This window comes from Thunnus maccoyii, chromosome 16 (genome assembly GCF_910596095.1).
Source record: "Thunnus maccoyii chromosome 16, fThuMac1.1, whole genome shotgun sequence".
NCBI lineage: Eukaryota > Metazoa > Chordata > Actinopteri > Scombriformes > Scombridae > Thunnus > Thunnus maccoyii.
In genome coordinates, this window is record NC_056548.1 from 1,160,145 (window position 1) to 1,182,320 (window position 22,176).

Genomic DNA, 22,176 nt, shown 5'->3' on the forward strand with positions numbered 1-22,176 from the left:
ATGAGCCGCCTGCTTCAGTCAGGAGGAACAGATCATTATAACGGAGAGATATGAAGAATATAAACACATTATCACAGCAAAAAGCAACACGGTTGCTGCAAATAAGGCGAGAGAGGAACGCTGGCAGAAAACTGCTGTAAATTCAAAATTTATTGCCGATTTAAGCCGAAACTCGAAACATAACCTGCTGCGGACCAGGTTAAGTTTGCAGTATAAGTTACCATGGTGATGTAGCAGGTTAACACAGAGAGTTACCATGGTGATGTAGCAGGTTAACAGAGAGTTACCATGGTGATGTAGCAGGTTAACAGAGAGTTACCATAGTGATGTAGCAGGTTAACAGATAGTTACCATGGTGATGTAGCAGGTTAACAGATAGTTACCATGGTGATGTAGCAGGTTAAAAGAGAGTTACCATGGTGATGTAGCAGGTTAAAAGAGAGTTACCATGGTGATGTAGCAGGTTAACACAGAGAGTTACCATGGTGATGTAGCAGGTTAACACAGAGAGTTACCATAGTGATGTAGCAGGTTAACAGATAGTTACCATGGTGATGTAGCAGGTTAACACAGAGAGTTACCATGGTGATGTAGCAGGTTAAAAGAGAGTTACCATGGTGATGTAGCAGGTTAACACAGAGACACCTTCGTGACATCAAACACCCTGCAGGCTCGACACACCTCGCTAACCCACTAATCTCACTTCGTAGTTCACCCTCTTGTGAGGTTTCTCCAAGTGAATATTATTTGTTTTTTTAATTTCTTCATGCAGCTGGCAGCTGGTTTTCCGACTTCTTACAGAACATCTGTGTTCAAGGGGAATCAGTGCCGCCACAAGCTTGTGTGTGTTTTTCACTCTTGACCGTTTTAATTGTACATCAGAACTGAGTGTCTGCAGTCTTGTGTTTTGTGAAATCAAGTATCTGAAGGCAGTTTGAGCTAAAATGCTTCCATCAGAGTCAAAACTAAAGACGTCAGTCAGAAGCAGACAGACGGAGTTAAGACCTCCAATATGGCTGCCTGAGGGCGACTTCATCACTGGAACGATCTCTGCTGAAGTGTCACATTCTCCAGTGCGGTTTTGGCATTTCTCCCTCCGAACAGACGGAGGAACGTTATCAGGAAAAAGCAGCGTGTCAAAAATACAAACTGACTATCAACTGAGCGTCAGACAGACTTTCACAGCCTGATTACAAAGAGAAACTTCTGACTGAATAATCTTTGTACTGTCAACACTGACACCGGATATGTAAGTAGGCGTAGTAAGCCGGCCTGTCAAACTGTCCAAAGTGTCTTCAGTTAAACAAAGATAACTTCAGCATCTGTCCCGCAGCAAAGATAGTTTTGTAGAAAATGATGACAGCTCAGAGTGAAGAGTTTTGTTTTGTTAATTTACTTTTTAACACTCCGGGTATGAAGAAACAGTCAGACGTCACGTTGAGATATTTCAGTCTGACAGCTGAGATCTAAAACGTTAAAACTCAGCGTCAGGGTTTGTAGTCAGAGACAGAGAGAGTGAAGGCGTCTTTCTAGAGCCGCCATTTTGAAACAGATGTTCAACTTATTATACATGAAGAAGAATCCATCAGAGGAGAAGAAGAAATACTCAGATCCTTTACTGAAGTAAAAGGAATCTCTATAAGATCAGCACGACATCTTAAACCTGGATGAGGTGGAAACGTTGACGTATCAATAAAAGCAAAATGGAAAAAAGATTTAGTGAATAAATGATGTCATACAGGAAACATGTAGGGCTGCAGTCAACCAAAGAAAATCTTGGTCGACTAAAATCTGACATAATCTTCAACTAATCGATTAGTCGCGTGGGGGGGGGGTGTAACGGGACAGAGTGCACACATTTCTCTGTTCTGTATTTCTCTGTTTTGTGTCTTCAGGTTATGCTAACCCATTGTTGCTAACTTTAGAGCTAACCTCCTTCACTTTTCCAGCAGTTGGGGAAACAACAGACGTGACTTTTTAGCATTTATTAACTGACACACTGTAGTCTGTGCTGTACATTTACTGCCAGACTGACAACTTACTACTAATCTTTTCCTCTGCTCCGCTCGCATCCACCGTCACTTCTCTGTCCCTCGCGGAGCCATGCGACCAGTGGTTTCCCAGGCAACGACAGAGGTTGACTCACGTACCAGAACAGCGCTGCACAGAGACTCCCAAATCATTGTGTCATTATGGAGAAACACAGATTCAGTAAACGTTCAGTAAGCGTTGAGTACAGTTAGACCCAGCAGGCTCCATCAGGTTGGGCGAGTTCAAAGTTTTGAAAACAACGGGGGTGTTTTGAATACACCCCCGTTGTTTTCACAGGTAATTTGTTAGTCTGTCCCTCCCGCCGCAGGAAATAATGGATTAATCCTGGAAAGCTGCTGATGTAGCACTTTTCTCCTTATGAAAATAACACAGAGATTATTCGACCAATGAGAATTTAGTCGAGAGCATATCGATCGACCAATCGACCAGCAGACTTACAGCTCTAGAAACATGTGACTTTAAACGTCCCTGAAGCTTCTGCCTCACTGGAGAGAACAAACATGGCGGCAGACGTCTTTCACTGTGGGCGGCGTCCAGTACGTGTCTGTTATCAAAACGCCTCCAACAGCAGGAAGCTGTGACGTCATCATGCTCTCCATCACCAGGATGTGATGTCACGTCGCCTTCGCTTCTGACTGTCGCTCTGTTCATTACGTCTTCTTCTTTTTCTGCTTTTTTTAGGAGAACTATTAATTAATATTCACTAAACAGTCGTGGATGGAAACAAACAGTTTCAGTTTTCTGAAATTTGGTTTAATATTTGCGCTGCATGTGGATGTAAAGCTGACCAATGAGAGACATGAATGAGACTTTTACTGCAGATATATCAGAGCTTTCCCTCCTTTGATTATGACTGGTATGTTTAAATGAACAGTATTTACATTACAGTAACTCTCATACATGTGAATCCTGATAAACGTGTTGGAAGAACTTGAAACGTAAACGTCCTGCAGCCAGTTTGCGTCTCGCTGCAGCTCCACCAGGCAGGAAGAGGCTAAATAATGAAACGTGATTGGCTGTCAACACCTGGTCATCACACACCCCCCCCCCCCCCCCCCCCCCCCCCCCCGAGGTACGGGGGACAGACGCACAGGAGGACGTTTACTGTCCAAACTACAACAACACATTTAAATAATTAGGGCCTGAGCCCAAAGGGCGAAGACCCTATTGTTTTTCGTGTGTTTGTTTCTTTATTATTATTCTTTATTAATACGCCACTTCAATCCTTAATTTGACCCCCTAAACATGCTCAAAAACTCACCAAATTTGGCACGCACATCAGGTCTGGTTTATCCTGAATTTAGAGGAAATATCTCCAAGCTTATTGGCTCCTGCTGAAAACACACATATTTACAAAACAGCTCACAGATATGTTTTATTTTGTTTGCACAAAAAATAATGATAATGTGCACAACAGCATTTACTTATTAAAAAACATATTTTTACCAACATAGAATCAGAACCAGTAGACAAACAACACAATAAAAAAAATTAAATGAAATAAAAAGATCAGAAATTTATCAGCAATATTTGAGCACTAATGAACTCATGTCAACAGCTGCAGGATATAAACGAGTCATATTCAGACTCCTGAAAACATGGAGCTCGTTATGTTTATGAAGGAGATGTGGACAGATAACGTCCACTGTCAATATACGGACATAACTTGTATTATTTCTGATAGATTTCTCTTTTTTTTATATATATATTTTATTGCGTTTAGTCTCTGAATATATGCTGGCAAAGCTACATTTTATACTGTAGTGTTAATTATTAGTGTCAGTTTTGTTTGTGTCATTTATTTATCTGTGGAGATGAAGAGTTTAAAGAAATGTCTCATAACTTTCCTGCTGTGACAAAATGTTTGACACAAATATCAATAAAAACAAAGATTAAAATAAACTTTATTTATACAGCACTTTTCAAAACAGTTACAAAGTGATTTACATGGTTAAAACATTTCTGTATATAATAAATAAATAAAAACAACAGTGTGTGTGTATAGTGTATATAGTATATGCAAACATTTATTCAGTCTAATGTAATCTAATAAGGGGACGTTTTAGTTCATATAATTAATGTTTTCATTCTGGCAAAATCAGATTCTGAAAGTTTAAAATAAGGACGATGAGGAAAGATGAGGAAGAGGAAAGTCTGCGGGATTGTCGTAGTGCTGCTGAGCCGGGCAGCATTTACAGGATTAACTGTACGATAATAAAAATAGAAAAAGGATCTGTGCACGCTGAGAGTTTAATCCCTGAGTAAACACAGGTTAAAATATCTCTACATATGTACAGCTGATGTGTGACAGCGGCTGTTGTTTTTTCCTCCGTTCTTCTTCTTCCTCTTCTTCTTCTTCTGCTGCTGCTGCTGCTGCTCGTTTTCTTCTACGAGGTTTCAACTCTGCTGCAGAATCTCATTAAAGTGAGCCTCGGGGTAAACGGTTTTTAAATCCGCTTTCAAACAGGAAACATGCGTGCGTGTGTGTTTTCTACACTCATGTACAATTTAATTTGTGAGGATTGTTTTGTTTTTTTCTGCTGGATGAGCCGGAGGTGGATTTGTTTGCGCTGCTGCTGCTCTGACTCTGTGCACTACCGACTGTCATTTTTACTGTAAATCAACAGCTGTTTTCTTATGTTCCTCCTTTAAATTCATATTTTTATGTGTTTTTTTTTTAAGGTTGCACTGTGTTTATTTTCTGGACTATTTGCTGCCCTTAAACAGCCGCTGAGAGGCTGCTGCTACTTCTTCCAGTAATAAATGCTGTTCCAGGATTGTCCACAAATATGTAAACACACAATAATTAGGCACATTCAGAAACTGTTTACCTCTGACACACATCAGCAACACCTGAAGCTGATCCACCTCACCCACAATTACCCAAAACAAGGAGGCGCCGCCTGGTGGTCGGAGGTGTAAACGTAAATAAGACAAATATATACAACTGAAAATGGCTCCAAATGGCTCCCACGATGCCTTTTTTTAAATATTTTATCTAAAGCATTTTGAATGGTCTTGGTGTTGAAAGCTGCTATACTAGACCTACAACTAATGATTATTTTCATTATTGATTAATCTGAAGATTGTTTTCTCAATTATTTTATTAGTAGTTTGGTCCATAACTGTTCCACAACTAAAAGATATTCAGTTTACTGTCATAGAAACTAAAGAAACCAGAAAATATTCACATTTGAGAGGCTGGAATGAGAGAATTTTGATATTTTTTCCTAAACTGTGACTTAAAGTGATAAAAACGATCAAAATAGTTGGCAATTAATTTGATAGTCGGCAACTAATCAATTTATCAATTAATTGGTGCAGTTTTATGCAATATAAATAAACTAACCTTGCCTTACAGCTCAGGAGGTCCAATTTAATGAAAAGTAACGCTAATCTAGGATGTTAGCATGCTGACGTTAGCATGCTGACGTTAGCATGCTGACGTTAGCATTTAGCTCAAATCACTGCTGAGCCTCTAGCACAGCTGTGGACTCCTCGTCTGGTTATTTTCATATTTCATTTGAGTACATTTGTAATTTAATTAGAAGATTTTATTTCAATTTATTTAATAAATCTGTTTTTATTTCATCATGGCATTATTTCTATATGACACTAATAATTTATTACTTTTCATGACAGTAAAGTGACCGTGTAGCTTAAAAAATGAGGTCAGTTTTTGTGTATTTGTGGTATTTATTTTGTACAGAAGCTAGTCTGTTGATTCAGACTCGCTTCTGCTTTGTTGTCGAGCTAACAGGCTAAAAGGCATGTGATTGGCTGAGGAGTGAGGGGGCGGGGATTGGCAACTTAACTGTCATAATTTTTGAAAAGATAATTTTGAAATAAAAAATTCTATAATGAAACAAAATGAACTCCAGTAAGATTCAGTTATAATGAAAATAAAAAGAACATGTCACAATAATGATTTGTTGATGTATTACCTTCTGATCTGACCGCTCACAGGTTTCTACATGTACATCGAGACGTCGAGGCCGAGGCTGGAGGGAGACAAAGCCCGGCTGCTGTCGCCCACCTTCAACATGGGCTCCAAGAGCTCCTCCTCCTCCGGCAGCGTCTCCACCAACCCCACCTACTGCTTCGCCTTCTACTACCACATGTACGGGAAACACATAGGTGAGACTGCAGCACGGTGACGTCTGTCTGAGGGTCCGGCTGTGATTGGTTGGTGTTAATAAAATACCTGATACCTGTTGTTTTTGTCCTGCAGGAGCTCTTAACGTGTTCCTGCGTCAGAAAGGTCAGACGGTGACGGACACCTCAGTCTGGAGTCTGGCTGGTAACCAAGGAGACCGCTGGCGGCAAGCCAAGGTCAACATCCACCCCAACACAGCCTTCCAGGTACAGACCACACCCACTTTACTACAGGTACAGGCTACACCCACTTTACTACAGGTACAGCCCACACCCACTTTACTACAGGTACAGACCACACCCACTTTACTACAGGTACAGATCACACCCACTTTACCAAAGGTACAGACCACACCCACTTTACCAAAGGTACAGACCACACCCACTTTACCACAGGTACAGACCACACCCACTTTACTACAGGTACAGACCACACCCACTTTACTACAGGTACAGGCTACACCCACTTTACCACAGGTACAGACCACACCCACTTTACTACAGGTACAGACCACACCCACTGTACTACAGGTACAGGCCACACCCACTGTACTACAGGTACAGACCACACCCACTTTACCACAGGTACAGGTCACACCCACTGTACTACAGGTACAGGCCACACCCACTTTACTACAGGTACAGACCACACCCACTTTACTACAGGTACAGACCACACCCACTGTACTACAGGTACAGGCCACACCCACTTTACTACAGGTACAGACCACACCCACTTTACTACAGGTACAGACCACACCCACTTTACCACAGGTACAGGTCACACCCACTGTACTACAGGTACAGGCCACACCCACTTTACTACAGGTACAGGCCACACCCACTTTACTACAGGTACAGACCACACCCACTTTACTACAGGTACAGACCACACCCACTGTACTACAGGTACAGGCCACACCCACTTTACTACAGGTACAGACCACACCCACTTTACTACAGGTACAGACCACACCCACTTTACCACAGGTACAGGTCACACCCACTGTACTACAGGTACAGGCCACACCCACTTTACTACAGGTACAGACCACACCCACTTTACTACAGGTACAGACCACACCCACTTTACTACAGGTACAGGCCACACCCACTTTACTACAGGTACAGGCCACACCCACTGTACTACAGGTACAGACCACACCCACTTTACTACAGGTACAGGCCACACCCACTGTACTACAGGTACAGACCACAGGTAGGCAGTTAGTTTATGATAGTACAGTAAGGAAAAACATAATATCAGACTGTTATTTGAGTGTTTAGATTGTACATCCAGGTATGTGTGATTTTTTTATAGAGTTTAGATGTATTTTCAAAAAAACATGTTTCACTTTTACAAGAGAAAATTATTTGAGGACGAGGATTAACTGACAAGTTTGACAAAGATATCTCAGGAAAACTTTCCCAACTCTAGTAAAAATGAGGTCAGAGCTGATAACATTAGCCTCAACTAACGTTAGCCTCAACTAACATTAGCCTCGACTAACGTTAGCAAGTATCATCCAAGAAAGGCTCTCACACATTGGATGTGTTTGTCATGAACATTTTCTAATTTCACCTGTTACCCCACAACATAATGTAGTTAGCCAGCGATATGCTAACTCTTGGTTCTTCTTCTCCTGATGCCACCTGCTGAGTCTGTATCTTTCAGTCTGTCCTTTAGCTCTGAACATCAACTCCGCTGTTAATATCAGAAAATGGTTTTAATGAAATGAGATGGAAAGTTTGCCTCCCCTTCAGCTTTCTGTGTCTCTTAGTTTTCTGTTTCTTCCTGCCTGTGTTAGATGGTGATGGAAGGAGTCCGAGGCGCTGGTATCGAGGGAGATATCGCCATCGATGATGTCACCATTGAGGAGGGGGAATGTAAAGACCCTCCACCCAACAGTGAGTCCACTCACACTGTGATAATACACCTGCTGAATGAAATGCAGACCACAGACATGCTGTGACAGCTCTTTTAATAGTGTTAAACTTTCTTAAAATTATGAACCTACACTATAAAAAATAAATCCTTAATTTAACCCTGAAAACAAACCTAATACCTTAAAAAAACTCGCACAAATTCTTATAATCAGTGTGTTTGGGGAACAGATGTCTTTTAACTTGTCCATTAATGTGAGAAGGCAACTGAACATCTTCATCTCTGATCTAAGAGGTAAATGACTTCAGCCTTAATTTACACATTCATTTCAATGTGATTTAATCATCAATTTAAGGTGTTATAAAAGTTGGGATTTTGGTTCACTTAAAGGCTGAATGAACTTCTTACTGCTACACTGATGCAGTCAAAAGAGGAACTTTGGCACTAAAAAGACTGTAATGTTGAAAGATATCTACTTAATTTGACTCATTTGGACGCTGAAGCTTCATATTAGCTTCAGATAAACTTTTAAATACATTTTTTGCACAGAAGGAGGACTGTGGATTTTGTCCCCCATCACTTCCATTGTAAGGTCATTATGAAGGGATCTTCTAATGGTCAGTATGAACAGGAGGAATGATTACAGCAAGAAAAAACAGCTTTCATGTTCATTTGGGCTCCTAACTGTTGGTTTAAAATCAACTTGAAAAATAGTGAACTCTTCCTTTAAGTTGGCCTATTTCAAAAAGTTCTATCACCTCTTTTCCAAACTTAAAGATCAGACGGCACTAAACTAAAATGTAAGGGTAATGGTGACGATTCAGCATTTTGTCCAAAACCTTTAAGGCTTGTTTGAATATGATCTCAAAAGGCTTGTGTAGCAGAATTTAGTTTTTTTTATTAATTCTTTCTTTTGTAATCATCTTGTGACCCGTTTGATTCATCTCACGACCCCTTGTGGGACCCCAAACCTCAGGTTGGAAGCACAGTTTTAGATCACATGAGTGTCTGTGTGTGCTGTCTGACTTTATGAAACAGAAGATGTCATTTAAAATTAATGGACGCTGTGACATCACCCCACTACAGGAAATAAAACATTGTTGTTTTTAAATCTTTAATTAGAAATAAACACCAGCAGTAATTTCTCTTGACTTATTAAACTCTCTCTCTCTCTCTCTCTCTCTGTCCCACACAGATCTAAGGTCACTCGCCCCGCCCTCATTGCCCCATATATGGCAGCTGTGCGTCACTCTGAGTCTGGCTGTGATTGGCCGGCAGAGGTGACCCCCATTCTCTACGGGATGCCAACACCTTTGAGTCTTCACCCCCACCTCTCCTCCCCCGGCCTCCCCTCACCCCCCTCCACATTTACACCCCCCCCCCCTCCCCTCCCCACTTCCCCCAACTACCAAAGATACGGTCAGAGCTACAGAGAGACTTCCTGCCAAGATGGCTGACACAAAAGGTCAAAAGATCACATGATGGTGTTGCAGGAAACTATTTATAGAAGGATTAAAGGAGCAGTCCGACATTAAAGTAGATGGATATCAGATTCATCCCGTCCAGCACAGAGAGAGATCCAGCTTGTGGTTAGCGTAGCTTAGCACAAAGACTGGAAGCAGGGGGAAACTGCTAGCCTAGCTCTATTAAAAGAGAAAAAAAACATCTTGTCGGCTAAAATGATAGTCAGCGGTCCAGGGAGAAGCTCCCTACGAGGGGGCAGTAGTTTTATTAGTTTGTCAAGTTGCACTAGAGGAGGAAGAAAATGGTGAATAAGAACAAATAACAAAGAACTGTCCTTTCAAAAAGTAGTAAATTTCTTCACAGTGAAGAGAAAAATCATAATTTGTCCAGAACGTTCAGACAAGTTGGGATTTTAATCATGAAAAATGTTTACAAATATTAAAACAAACTAAACACTCGTAGCAGCCACGAACCCCATGTAGCGCTGACAGACAGACAGACGGACACTTTATTAATCCCAAAGGGAAATTAAAATGCACAGCAGCCACTTGACACAAATCAGAACACAAAAACAAAGAAATGAATGCAACTAACACACAATAACTAGAAGAAGAAAATAAATAGAACAGAAAGAATAGAATGGTAACAGTATATATGATCATCAGAATATGAATCAGAAATACAACAGATGTGATGGATAATGTAGAAGTGCAGGTGAGCAGGATGTCTTCACTGTGAGAGGAAATATCAATATCACTTGTTTTTAGGCACATTTTCAATTTCCACTTAAAAAAATCTGAGTGGAAACACTTGAAATTTTGGGGGGAAAAAAGTAAAATTGCTAAAAAAGTTTTTGGTGTAAAAGTAGTTGAAGATAAAAGCAAATGTGAACAGTGATGATGACGTCACTGAAGAGCTCTGCAAACTACTGGAGGTACTGATAAGAAATAAAAATCAATCAAAAACAGTTTAAACTGTAAACAAAAGTATGTTGTTGACTGTAAATCACTTTAGATACAGCTCAGTATCAGCGTGCATCCGTTCATATTTAGAAAATTCATGTGTTCGGTCTCCTCTGAAAACAACAATAATCATGGTGAACTGGTTGTATTGATCAGAATCAGAGTGAAAAGGTTTACCGGCTCATCTCTAGTGACGGTGTCGTTGACCTTTTGGTTTCAGCTCAGCGCCACAAAGCACAGAAAACAGAGGAAATAACAGCTGGAATGTCAACTTTCCTGACCCCCCCCCCCCCCCCCCCCCCCCCCTCCCCCGTCTTCCATCTCCACCCATACACCCCCCCGTACTCCCCCCTCCACAGATCAACAGTACTGTACTGCGAGCTGGACAGACAAACAGCAGTCTCTTTATTTTTGGGAGGGGCGGGGTAACTTTTTACAGCGGGCGGACCAACAGGGCGGTATTTTTAAAAAAAAAAAAACTTTTAGATTTTATTTTGACGTCTGTTTGTCTGTCTGTCTGCGGCGGACCGAGGAGGAGAATTCGCCCTCTGCCATGACATCAAGTGCCTTCAGACTCACAGAGGAAAAAGATCACCGGGCCCGAGGACCGCCATCGTCATGGAAACAAAACAAATAAAAACAAATGAGTTGAATCTTTCTGTCTTAATGACTGAGGAGAAAATAACATAAACAAAAATATCTCCTGGTCTGAATATGCAGAGAATCAGTTTCATACTAATTTTTTTTTTTTTTTTGGAGATGAAAATGTTTATGATGACAAGAGGATTCTGGGAAAAAGGAAGCCATGTTGGATGGGGTGTTAAGAGGACGCAGCAATGAAAAAGCCACAGACAGAAAACAGACTCTTGATACAGACAGGAAGTTCTCTGATTTACTTTACAACTAAAAGAACAAAAATGCAATCGTAATCCGAGGACGTGTGACCGGACATATTTCTCAGCCCTGAGCCAATGGGATTCGAGCATTTGGTCTCAGAACTATTTTAGTATTTCCAAATAGGAGTTTTCAGACGGCGGCGGAGACTTTGACGCTACCTGAGACCATCAGTTACCTTAAACTACAAAACAGCTGGAGCTTTTGGAAAAAGGAGGAAGAAAAATGTATTGTAAAATCAAATCTTATATTGTTCCTATGATATTATAAAGACGGGAATCTTTACACGTTCCAACTCTTCTCATCTCTTAAGTTTTGTTGGTTTTAATGAGGGTGGGATTTTTAGTTCAGGTTTCTTTTATTTCTTTTATGTTTTTTTTTTTTTTCAAGATTTGTGGGAAAAACTCAAATAGAAACATTTGACAAATAAAAAATCTGGAAGCTAATTTCTTTTTAATTTTAGAGAGTTGATGGTTTGAGTATCAAAGCAAACAGATTTGATACGCGTTCTGCTGATAAAACATTTCTATTAAAACAAAACTCCACAGAGAGGAATTATTTTAAAAAAAGCACAAAAAGACAAAAATGCATTTAGTTGAACAGAGTCAACACATGAACAACACATCTGTACACACCTGTATGGAAACACATTCAGGACAAATTTACAGATCATTCACCTCCACGTCATATGTTGTATGGAAACCCATTTCTGTCAAGAACAGAAACAAACATGATGGCGCCAATAACAAAACCCATGTTAATTCAAAATTGTGAGATACTGAGTCAAAGTTATGATTTTTTTTTATTTTTATGACATAATAATTTAAAAAGGCAGAATTTAATTGAATTGCTTGACTTTTTATATTTATGAGTCAGTATCTTAATTTTAACACAAGTTAAAGTTTTGATTTTTTTTTTTTTAATTTCGACTCAAAAGATAAAAATTTGATTCAATTTTAAGTTAAAAAGTTAGAAAGAGACTTAATTTTTCATAATTATGAGTTAGTATCCTAATGTTCACGTGGTTAAAGTTAAGATTTTTTACAATTTTGACTAAAAAAGTTTTTGTTTTTTTTTTAAAAAAAAGATGGACTATCTTAATTACTATCTATAATTCTGACGTATAAAGATTTTGACTTAATTTTTCATAATCTAAATATTTACTTAGTTAAAGTTTAGATTTCTTTTAAATTTTGACTCAAAAAGTAAAAAAAAAAAAATACTATCAGAATTTTGATCTAAAAAGTAAACATTTTTTCATAATTATGGGTTAGTACCTTAAAGTTGACTTAAAACATTAAAGTTTAAAAAAAAAAAAATTGACTCAAAAAGTAAAACTTCTGACTAAGTATCTCATAATTTTGATTTACAAATTCATAATTAGGACTTTAAAAGTCAAGTCACTTCTAACATTTCATAAATGTTTTTTCTTTCTCTTGGCAGAAATAAACTTCCATATCTCAGCTCATACACATGCTGTCACAGGAAACCCACGTAACTGCCATTTTTGATTCACGTGGTTTTGTGAGAAAACAATAATTTTACCTTTTTGAAATACATTAAAAGACACAGTGAAACAGCAGTTAGAGCGTCTCGAATATGGGAGTTGGGTATCATTTGAGGATCGTTCAGGGATTTGATTTGATTAACTGAGAGCGGAGCTTGATGTCGTTAGCAAAGAGTTTCTGGAGAACCACGTTGATTTGGAGTTAACAGAGTCGAGGATATGAAACTTGAAAAATGTTGTTTTTTTTCTCACTGTGTCTTTAAAGATGTTTTTCCTGAGGAGATACATTAGGGATACATGATTTTTAACTGTATATCAGCTGCATAACATTTCTTTTAAAAAAAACAACAACAAAAAACTAATTTTCATCTCCGCTACTGTTACTCACACTGTTATTAAACTTTGATCAGCAGTCATTCAGCAGGGGGTCCATTAGATAACTTATTCCCTCAGATAAATATCATTTCTTTTTAATGTTTTGTTGATTTTTTTTTCTCCTCCCTCTGGCGACACTTATCATCTCTCAGCGTGTTTTTCCACTGCAGCTCGCTGTGTTGATAATCAGATTTTTATTCAAGCTCCTCTGGGTATCAGTTTATCCTCCACTGCATCGTTATCACATTAACTCTGAAGTCACCGGAGACGATTGGAGGCCTCTGACGAACACCAGCCGGCTTATTTATACATTTATTTTTTGCAAATGTTTTGGAAAGTGTCCAAATTCAAGCAGTGTGCATTAGCGATTACAGTCTAGTCACAGAAATAAGCTGTTTTAATCAAAAATAAGTGATACTTAAATTTAGGATTCTTATCTCCTCTGATAGAAAAATCTTCCTTCGTAACACTTTGAAGAGAAATTGTATGGAAGACCATTACAGCCTGGGGAAAAAATTTAAAAATTGATGAATACATTGTAATGATAAAAATAAAAAAATCTATAAATAAGTCAAAATTATGAGATACAAAGTCAAACTATTGACTTAATTGGTTGAAATTAGATCAGAATTATAAGATAATACAGTAAAATTAAAATGTTTTTGATTTGCAGTCATAATTTGGATTTACTGTAAGTATCTATCTAACATTTCACTTTTTTGCTGATATTTACAGCCTGTTGGTAGCTGCTGTAGTTTTTTGTATGCTAACAAAATTAAATTTAAATACACTACAATATGAAATTAAAATCACTAAGATTTCAGCTTTTATTATAAAGGTCTATCTATATTCTAAGGCACTAATTTATCTTAGAATATGAAAAGTAAAACCCAGGAACATGTCGAAAAACAAACTTTCAATGTGTAGAGTCGCGAAGTGTGATGGGTGTTTTTCCTCGTTCTCTATTTCCAATTAAAATATTTCTTTAATTGATCGCCTCGATGTTACTGAACATAGAAACGTAGGATTCTCCTGGATAATGTAACGATCCTAAAGGTTTATATTCTGACATCAGTTTACATTATTTATACTTCATTCCTGATAAATTACATTTTGTCTGCGATTTTGACAGATGGCTAAAATTAATACAATACCCATGAGCCTCAGCTGCTGTTGCCATGGAGAAGAAGCCAGTCAGAGGAGCGAATCAGAGTGTAACACTTTGTCGCCTAAGTTGTAAACAAAACGCGTGATTCCCTGATCCACTCTGTAGATTGTAAAATCAGTTTTCTCATTATTGTAATCTTTAGCTTCTGCTCGCCATTAGTGGCACATGTGACCCAATTTTAAGCTTGGTGATTGGCTGTTTCTTGCTGAAATGCACCTTGGGAGTTGTAGTTAACCCTCTGGAACGGAGCGTAGCGTCAATGCTACACTAGACCATTGCTGTGTCTCAAATCGCATACTTCTGTACTTACACTTAACATTTTGAGTGCATAAGTGCGTTCACACTGTGAAGTATAGAAAAATGCAGTGCACTTAGCACTTAGCACCATTATACTGTTGTCGGATATAAGCCATCAGTATGTTTTTTGGGTTAATTTAGCAGTCTGTAATGATTTGGTAGCAAGAACGATAACACGGATGCTAACGCTAGCTAATGCTAATTTCCGGTAAGTGCACAACGGCTGGGTTTGATTTGAGACAACACTACCCTGTCAAAATTCGCGCCAGTAATATATAGTGTACACAGTGTACTACATGAAAGTGTACTAACAGAAGTATGTGATTTGAGACACAGCTCATGTTCTACAAAACATTAAATAACTTTGGGACCATTTATGTTACTGACAAGCTTTTTTTTCTGAACCGTGAGATTCGGCTTTCTGAGGCACCTTGAACGTTGCCTTTATGACCATCAGGGCCGATTTACGGTGCGTCACATGATGCAGGAACAGAAGCTTGCTGGGCTTCATTGGCTTCACTCGAGTCACTGTGTGCACTCACTGTGCACTTCCATATATCAACAGATTAGCTTGTCTATTTTCCAATGATATATAACACTTTGATATTTACTCTCAGGTGACCAAAATATAAAGACACCACCAAAATGTATATATTGTCACATTGTTTACTAAAAAAAACACCCAGGACAATATGCAATTAAGTGGCTGTAACTCACTGAGGAAAAGGTGGATTTGCACCAACTTTTACACGCAGCTCTAAAACACCTAAATACAACTTTTCACGTTGAAAAAACAAAAATTCTCTGGTTGACTATGGAGTTATTCAACAAAACACAAGTTTTTTTTCACCGGGCATTTTTCTTTTTTTGTCAAATATGGTTTGCTTACACAAAGGTAATGCATGATGGTGACATTACACCGCACCAGAAAGAAAGAGCAGATTCCCCTGAATTATAGGATGTATATTCACTTGATACTAACTGGAAGAATGAGCTCAGAATTGACAAAAATATAAAACTATGTCCAGGTGCGTCTATGTAGGTTTTAGAGGGTTAACTTCTACCCCAAAATCTTTATGTCCGCAGTCTTTTACTTTCAACTTTTGTGAAAGGACCAGATATTTTTGAACACAGTTATTTATCTGTTGTACTGATGATTGAACCAGGAGAGTTTCATGTTCAAACTGTAGAAGAGAGAACTGAGAGTCTGATTGACATCATCTATGGGAAAAATGAACAGGATTGTTACTTTTGGAACCGGGGTTGCCAGAAATATCTCCTCCCACTTTGCAACTCTATTGAGTCGGTAGCTGGACAGGATGGATCTCTATAGCGCATAAATTTCACACTGAGAATTTGGTGAGTATGGTATAATACACTATATCATAAAGAGGAAGTGAGCTCAGAGACGGCCACAACTACATTTCCCAGAGGCCCTGCTGTTTAACAGCTCTATTTCCAAAAAATAACTTTGGTTGTATTTTTTTATTCAATAATTGTGGCTTGTGTCACATTAAACATATTATTCAAACTGTTTACAGTAAAACTCTTGGAATTGGTCACTAGTTGATAATTTAAAACAGCTGAATCCAAGTAAATTTCATGCTTTGACATTTGATTTGTAAGACCACAGTTCTTCTTTTCTGCAATATTTCAAAGGTTTCTTAGAGACGATCAAACTCATCTGAGTGACGTTCAGCTGGTCAAAGTTTCTCTGCAGTGGAAAAACACATCCTCCATTCATTCCCCTGGGACTCAAATCTCTGTGTTGTTTTATATTTGGATTTTGAGGGGAGGGGCAATAAAATAAAAGTTTTTAAAAAAAAATCCACCAACACGACTCTGCGGACGTGTGAAGAAAGATATTTTTATAACTGTGATTATTCTCTGCAATAGAAGATAGGTTGGACTGAGTGAAGGTTACACTGCATTCTGGTTATTATTATTATTATTATTATTATTATTATTATTATTATTATTATTATTATTATATTAATAAATACACTTCAAACGTAACTTTTTTAAAGGTGTTCTGTCATGGTGTCCTCATTCTGCATCGTGTGTGTGTTTATTTGTATTTACCTTATGGGGACACAAAGCTGTCAGGTGTCTTGTGGGGACTCTCCTCTCAAATGGTTCTCACAAGTTTAAAACTTAAACTTTATGGTACAGACTCGGAGTTGGTGTTAGGGTTAGTGTCGGCCTCCGAGGAATTAATATAAAGGAATAAGTTGTCCTGTGACAAAATAACCCACTCACCAGAAAAAAAAACGTTGGCATTGTACGTCTCTGAAAACCACAGATATGTTGAATTTTCTATGTTTCAATCACTATGTTTCAAAGTTGATCGCATTTTAAGCTTTTCACGTGTCAAGCATTAAATTATCAGTTGCAACAACACTGTGGTTAAGGTCTGGTTAGGTTTAGGCACAAAAACCACTTGGTTAGGGTTAGAAAAAGATCATGGTTTGGGTTAAAATACCCGGATTTGTTGCCAAAAGAACAACTATAAATGTCTCGCTAAAAATACCCAATTTTGTCGGTTGAAACAAGAAGCGATCATCTCAACTATGTCACTTTCCTTATGATACATATAGTAAAAATGTCAATATGCTACATATTAAATGTATTGAAATGTAGAGATTCAACGTATCCATGGTTTGCAGAAACAAACCATACCAACATTTTATTCTGTCAACTGGACACAAACAAGTGTGTGTGTGTGGATACTTGTATTTATGACATTGTGGGAACTCTCCTCCAAACGGGTCCCCACATGACTATTAATTAAATTTGACGGTACAGAGTTGGTTAAACATAGTATCCGTCTCCAAGAATAACAATAACATAAAATGAAAGTCGGTTAATACAATGTCCTCACAAAACAACAAAAACGTGTAAAAAGTTTTCAAAGTCAAGACGGAGCTGTGAAACTCAACTTTAGACAAGAAGAAGTACAGAAAGTGCTCAAGAAAAGAGAAGACTGATTTGAATAGAATGATTGACAGCACAAAATGAAACCAACTAATGAGAGTTTGTGAAGGATGAGGAGGAGCTGAATGAGAAACCTTCACAGTCTGGATGGAAATTATAGATTTTACAAGAGCCGACTTCAAACAGACCTGCAGTGGTTTTTATTGAATGATAAAATGACTGACAGCAGAAAATTAAACCTAAATTTGGACACAGAATTCAGCCTGACATACAGCGTGATGGAGACTGAGGTGTGCCCTGCATCTGCAGAGGTTTTCAGGATGTTTTAACTTTTAAGTAAAGACTCTTCTATGATGAATAAAGTTTTATTAGAGATGAACTCTTCATGGTTCTGGTCCAGGACTCTCAGGTTCCTCTGCTCTCGGTGTGCTGCTGCTGTGGATGATTTGTGTTTCTCCATTAAGTTAACACTGGAAATATAATTTATAGTCTTCAGGGGTCTTCTCAGAGTCGAACCATTCATCAACTCTGACACTTGGCTGCCGGTCTAACGAACGTCTCCGCCGGCTTCTCAGACCGCGTCGACCGCCGTGTTTATCGCCAGCCTTTATTTACTGGATCCAGCCCGGCGCCACAGCAGCTAATGGCCCCCATTCATCATCCCTCAATTGATTTTCAATTGCAGTGCTGCAGTGTGTTAAGCAGATCAGAGTCAGGCTGGTCTATTTTCTGGAGTGGATTTAAGTGGGTTTGTTAAAGCCCTGGGGAGTTCAGGAGTTATGTGGTGGTGGGTGGAGACTCTGACTTAAAGAAGAAGTTTACAATTTTCCAGTGTGTCTTAAACCAGCAGTCAGGTGTCCATATGAACAGTGAAAGAGGTTTTCCTCGCTGTAATCATTCCTCCTGGATATTAAAAGATCCTTCAAAGGTGCTTTCAATGCATTCAAGTCTGTGTGAAGCTTCTATTCAGCTTCAGCAGTCTGAGTTATATCAAGTGGATATCTGACACATTTACAGTCTTTTTAGCATCAAATTCCCTCTTTGTGTTTCCTTGGACAGTGTTTCCCTGTTGAGCTGCAGGTGGAAGTATAGTAACAAAAAGAGGAACTTTGGCACTAAAAAGACTGTAACGTTGAAAGATATCTACTTGATTTGACTCATTTGGACGCTGAAGCTTCATATTAGCTTCAGATAAACTTTGAAATACATTTTTGCACAGAAGGAGGACTGTGGATTTTGTCCCCCATCACTTCCATTGTAAGGTCATTATGAAGGGATCTTCTGATGGTCAGTATGAACAGGAGGAATGATTACAGCAAATAAAATATAATTCACTGTTCAACTGATGGTTTAACATCAGTCTCATGTCTGAATAAACACCCGCTTTTTGTTGTTAAACAGTCTCAACAGCAGCTTTAATCAGTGGGTCCTGAAACATTTCTGTAACACTTTGAACATGACACAAGTCTGAACTGAATGCTGAACATAAAGACCAACAGCAGCAAAATGTCGAACATGTTTCACTGTAAGTCATTTATTATCTCAATCTTCATCTCTGATGCAGCAAGAAAATACAAAGATTCTTCTCAAGATAAAGATTTCTCTTCTTCTCATCTGTTTCTGTACGTTGGAGCTGCTGTTTGGTCCTTTTATTTTTGCACTGTTCAGGGTTGTGGTGCATGTTTAAGTTGCCTGCACATTTTCTATTTTAGTAGCCAACAAGCCTTTTATGTATAAAAGTCTTGGATAACTGCTCTATAACAGCTCTATCTGATCCAGCCTGATTGAGGGAAAACCAATAAAGAGGGAGCAGGAACTTTAGCTCTCTTTCCCTCTCTTTCTCTTTGTTTTGTATGAAGCCAGAGATAAAGTCAACACACAACTTCAAATGCAAATTTTTGGGGGTTTTATTCTCCTTGTTTTGTTATCCAATTATGGAGAGCAACTTAGAAAATTCTTGGCTTCCACCAAAGGCCAGGTTGTGAAATTTTACAAAAGAAACATTTAGCAAAAATAAACAAAAAAACAAAACTCAGTACTTCTTCCAGTACAGAAAACACGTCACTGAAATTGTGACAAAAGTGACACAAAAAAGTGGCTCAAATACGTCACAAATACAGCATAAATACAGCATAAATACGGCAGTGGCACCTCTATGAACAGAAGAACACAAAAACATTCACTGCACTGCCATGTAACATATCAGCGCTAATGCATCAAATTTAGCAGTTTTTCCAGTTCACAAAAAAAAAGCAACGTTCATTTTGCTTTATATATTTGATGAACAAATACAAACAGTAAAACAAAATAAACTGTTTCATACCAAATTCACGGATAGCAAGCTGTGCTCCGCACGTGTGGCTTTCAATCCACCAACATCTGCAATCCTACCAAAACAATCACACAACATGTGGATTTTATATAAGTGCATCCAACATCATTAAACCACTATTTTACAGGATCATGCATAATAATCTCAAAACAAGATAAGATACCTGATAAATACTCTCGCCGTTGGAACCAGTGGCTATTCTCAGCAGAAAGTAGCGCATTATGTTGTACTTCCTGTATTTTTCCCAGCATTCCCTGTCCACTCAGCAGGCATATCGCTGCACTAAGTGGTAAACTCACACCCCCTGCTGTCCAACATGAGCATCCCCAGCTAGATAGATAGATAGAAACAATGGAGAAGTTCCTCAGCATGGATATTATTTCCATAAATATTATTATTTGACCACCTGGTTACATGTAGCTGACATGTTTTAGTGTTTTCCCTTTGTCAGTTCTTTTTGTTTTTGGTGGGTCTGGTAGGAGGCCTATTTTAGCAGCTTTATGTCTGTTAGGTTTAGTTTTCATGTTGGTTTAGGTTAGAGGGAAGAGCCTAGATCCTACCACCACTCTATATATATATATATATATATATGTCTATAGATGTTGTCATTTTCTCATGAGATCATTTACAGACAGGCGTGTGGGAGAATTTCCTGCTTTAATCCGAGTCTTTGGTACACAACAAAAGTGCCGGCTCACAGCATCCCATACCCATACACAAGTTGGTGAGCAAGGATTTTACATGCTTTGTATTGAATATAATAGAAGAATCATTTATTTATATATTTATTTTTGGTATTTTACACTGCCTGATGCCTTTTTTCCACATTAAAAATCACTAAGAAGTCGGTCTACCATTTGTTGATTTGATGTTTTTAACATTCTTACAAATCTTATGAGCTGCTGAGTGACTGAAACGTCCGAGTCCTGGATCAGGGCTGATAACCAACATTAAGAAACAGGACTGATGCACTTCCTGTGAACATGTGCAGCTGCTGTTGCTTTCATGCAGCCTCGCAGTGGAACAGAAAGTCTCGACTCTGTGGTGAAGGTTTCTGACGTGGGAACAATCAGCTGTGGTTTCTTTTATTTTTCTTCTTTGAATAGAGAGTTCAAACAGCGGCTCGTCTCCTGACGCCGTCGACAGATCTCTCGGTTGAATTCCCGGTGGAGTCGGTTTCGTGGAGGCGGAGGGCGGCTCCGTCGTCTTGTTCACATCAGAAAAGCTTTTACAGCGGCACAGTTCAGCTGTCATCTGAACACAAAGCTGCTCTCTGATCTGTCAGTTAACCTGACTGAACCCGACAGAGAAGGCGTGACGGTGTGCGGATCAGCTTTTCAAACAGACTTCATATTAACTCTGAGCAGACAAACTTAACCAGCACTGACGCTCTGATCAGCACATCATCCAGAGTCACGTTTTGGTTTTATTTGTCCAGGTTTGGAGACGTGTCTCTGCAATTTCTGCCTCCATCCCCAATTTAGTTTGTGAAAATTCAACACATGTATTTCCAGAGATTGTAATTATTACGCTGGATAATCCAAACTGATTTCCCTGTAACTACTTTCCTCTTAATAGTTTCTGATAAGGCACCCTTTATAAAGGGTTATAGCATTAATTAATGGCTTAATTAATGTAACATGTGACATATAACAGTTTTTCTGGGGTTCAGGTGTGAACAGAGATCTTTACAAAAGCAATCTGGAGTGTAGAGCTGTGATGATTAGTTGAGCTACAGGTTGACAAATCAATATGTATTTTTTAACCCATTACAACATCACAGATTGTTAAACAAAAGCAATTTACATGCACCAGTTGAAACATAACATTCTTGCTATTACTAAGACGGACGTTATGTGTAAACATACCTGTGCATTGATTTTCTGTCTTCTACATGGACTTCAAAACTCCCTCTCGTTTACTAACTGTGGATGTTGCTCTATGTAGCATAGAGACTCCGGGACCTGTCTTTCAGTATAGGTCCCGCCCACGAGATTCAGCTCAACAGCAAACAAAACTTTTGGATTCACAAACAAAACATTTTTGATTGCAGTGTCAATAGTTTTGCTCTCAAATCTATTTTTTGATTGCAAACCTATTCTGTTTGACTGCATAATAAAGACACAAAAGTACCTCAATAGTCGGTCTGAC

The 22,176-nt window shown here is 38.7% G+C and overlaps 1 protein-coding gene and 1 long non-coding RNA gene across 2 annotated transcripts in view; one reads left to right on the top strand and one right to left on the bottom strand.

Moving 5' to 3' along the window:
* Window positions 1-9,442, top strand: part of mdga2a (MAM domain containing glycosylphosphatidylinositol anchor 2a) — a 141,585-nt gene extending 132,143 nt beyond the window's left edge. The window contains exons 14-17 of the mRNA XM_042388478.1: window positions 6,019-6,189; window positions 6,284-6,414; window positions 8,016-8,115; window positions 9,288-9,442. Of these exons, the coding sequence (XP_042244412.1) occupies window positions 6,019-6,189; window positions 6,284-6,414; window positions 8,016-8,115; window positions 9,288-9,376 (491 nt within the window). The 3' untranslated portion in view covers window positions 9,377-9,442. The remainder of the gene's footprint in view (window positions 1-6,018; window positions 6,190-6,283; window positions 6,415-8,015; window positions 8,116-9,287) is intronic.
* An 8,477-nt stretch (window positions 9,443-17,919) lies between these two features.
* LOC121881303 lies at window positions 17,920-20,512 on the bottom strand. The gene is made up of 3 exons (XR_006091740.1): window positions 20,189-20,512; window positions 20,017-20,080; window positions 17,920-18,380 (listed from the first exon to the last, which is right to left on the bottom strand). It is a non-coding gene; the product is annotated as an uncharacterized LOC121881303 (long non-coding RNA).
* Window positions 20,513-22,176: the final 1,664 nt, after the last annotated feature.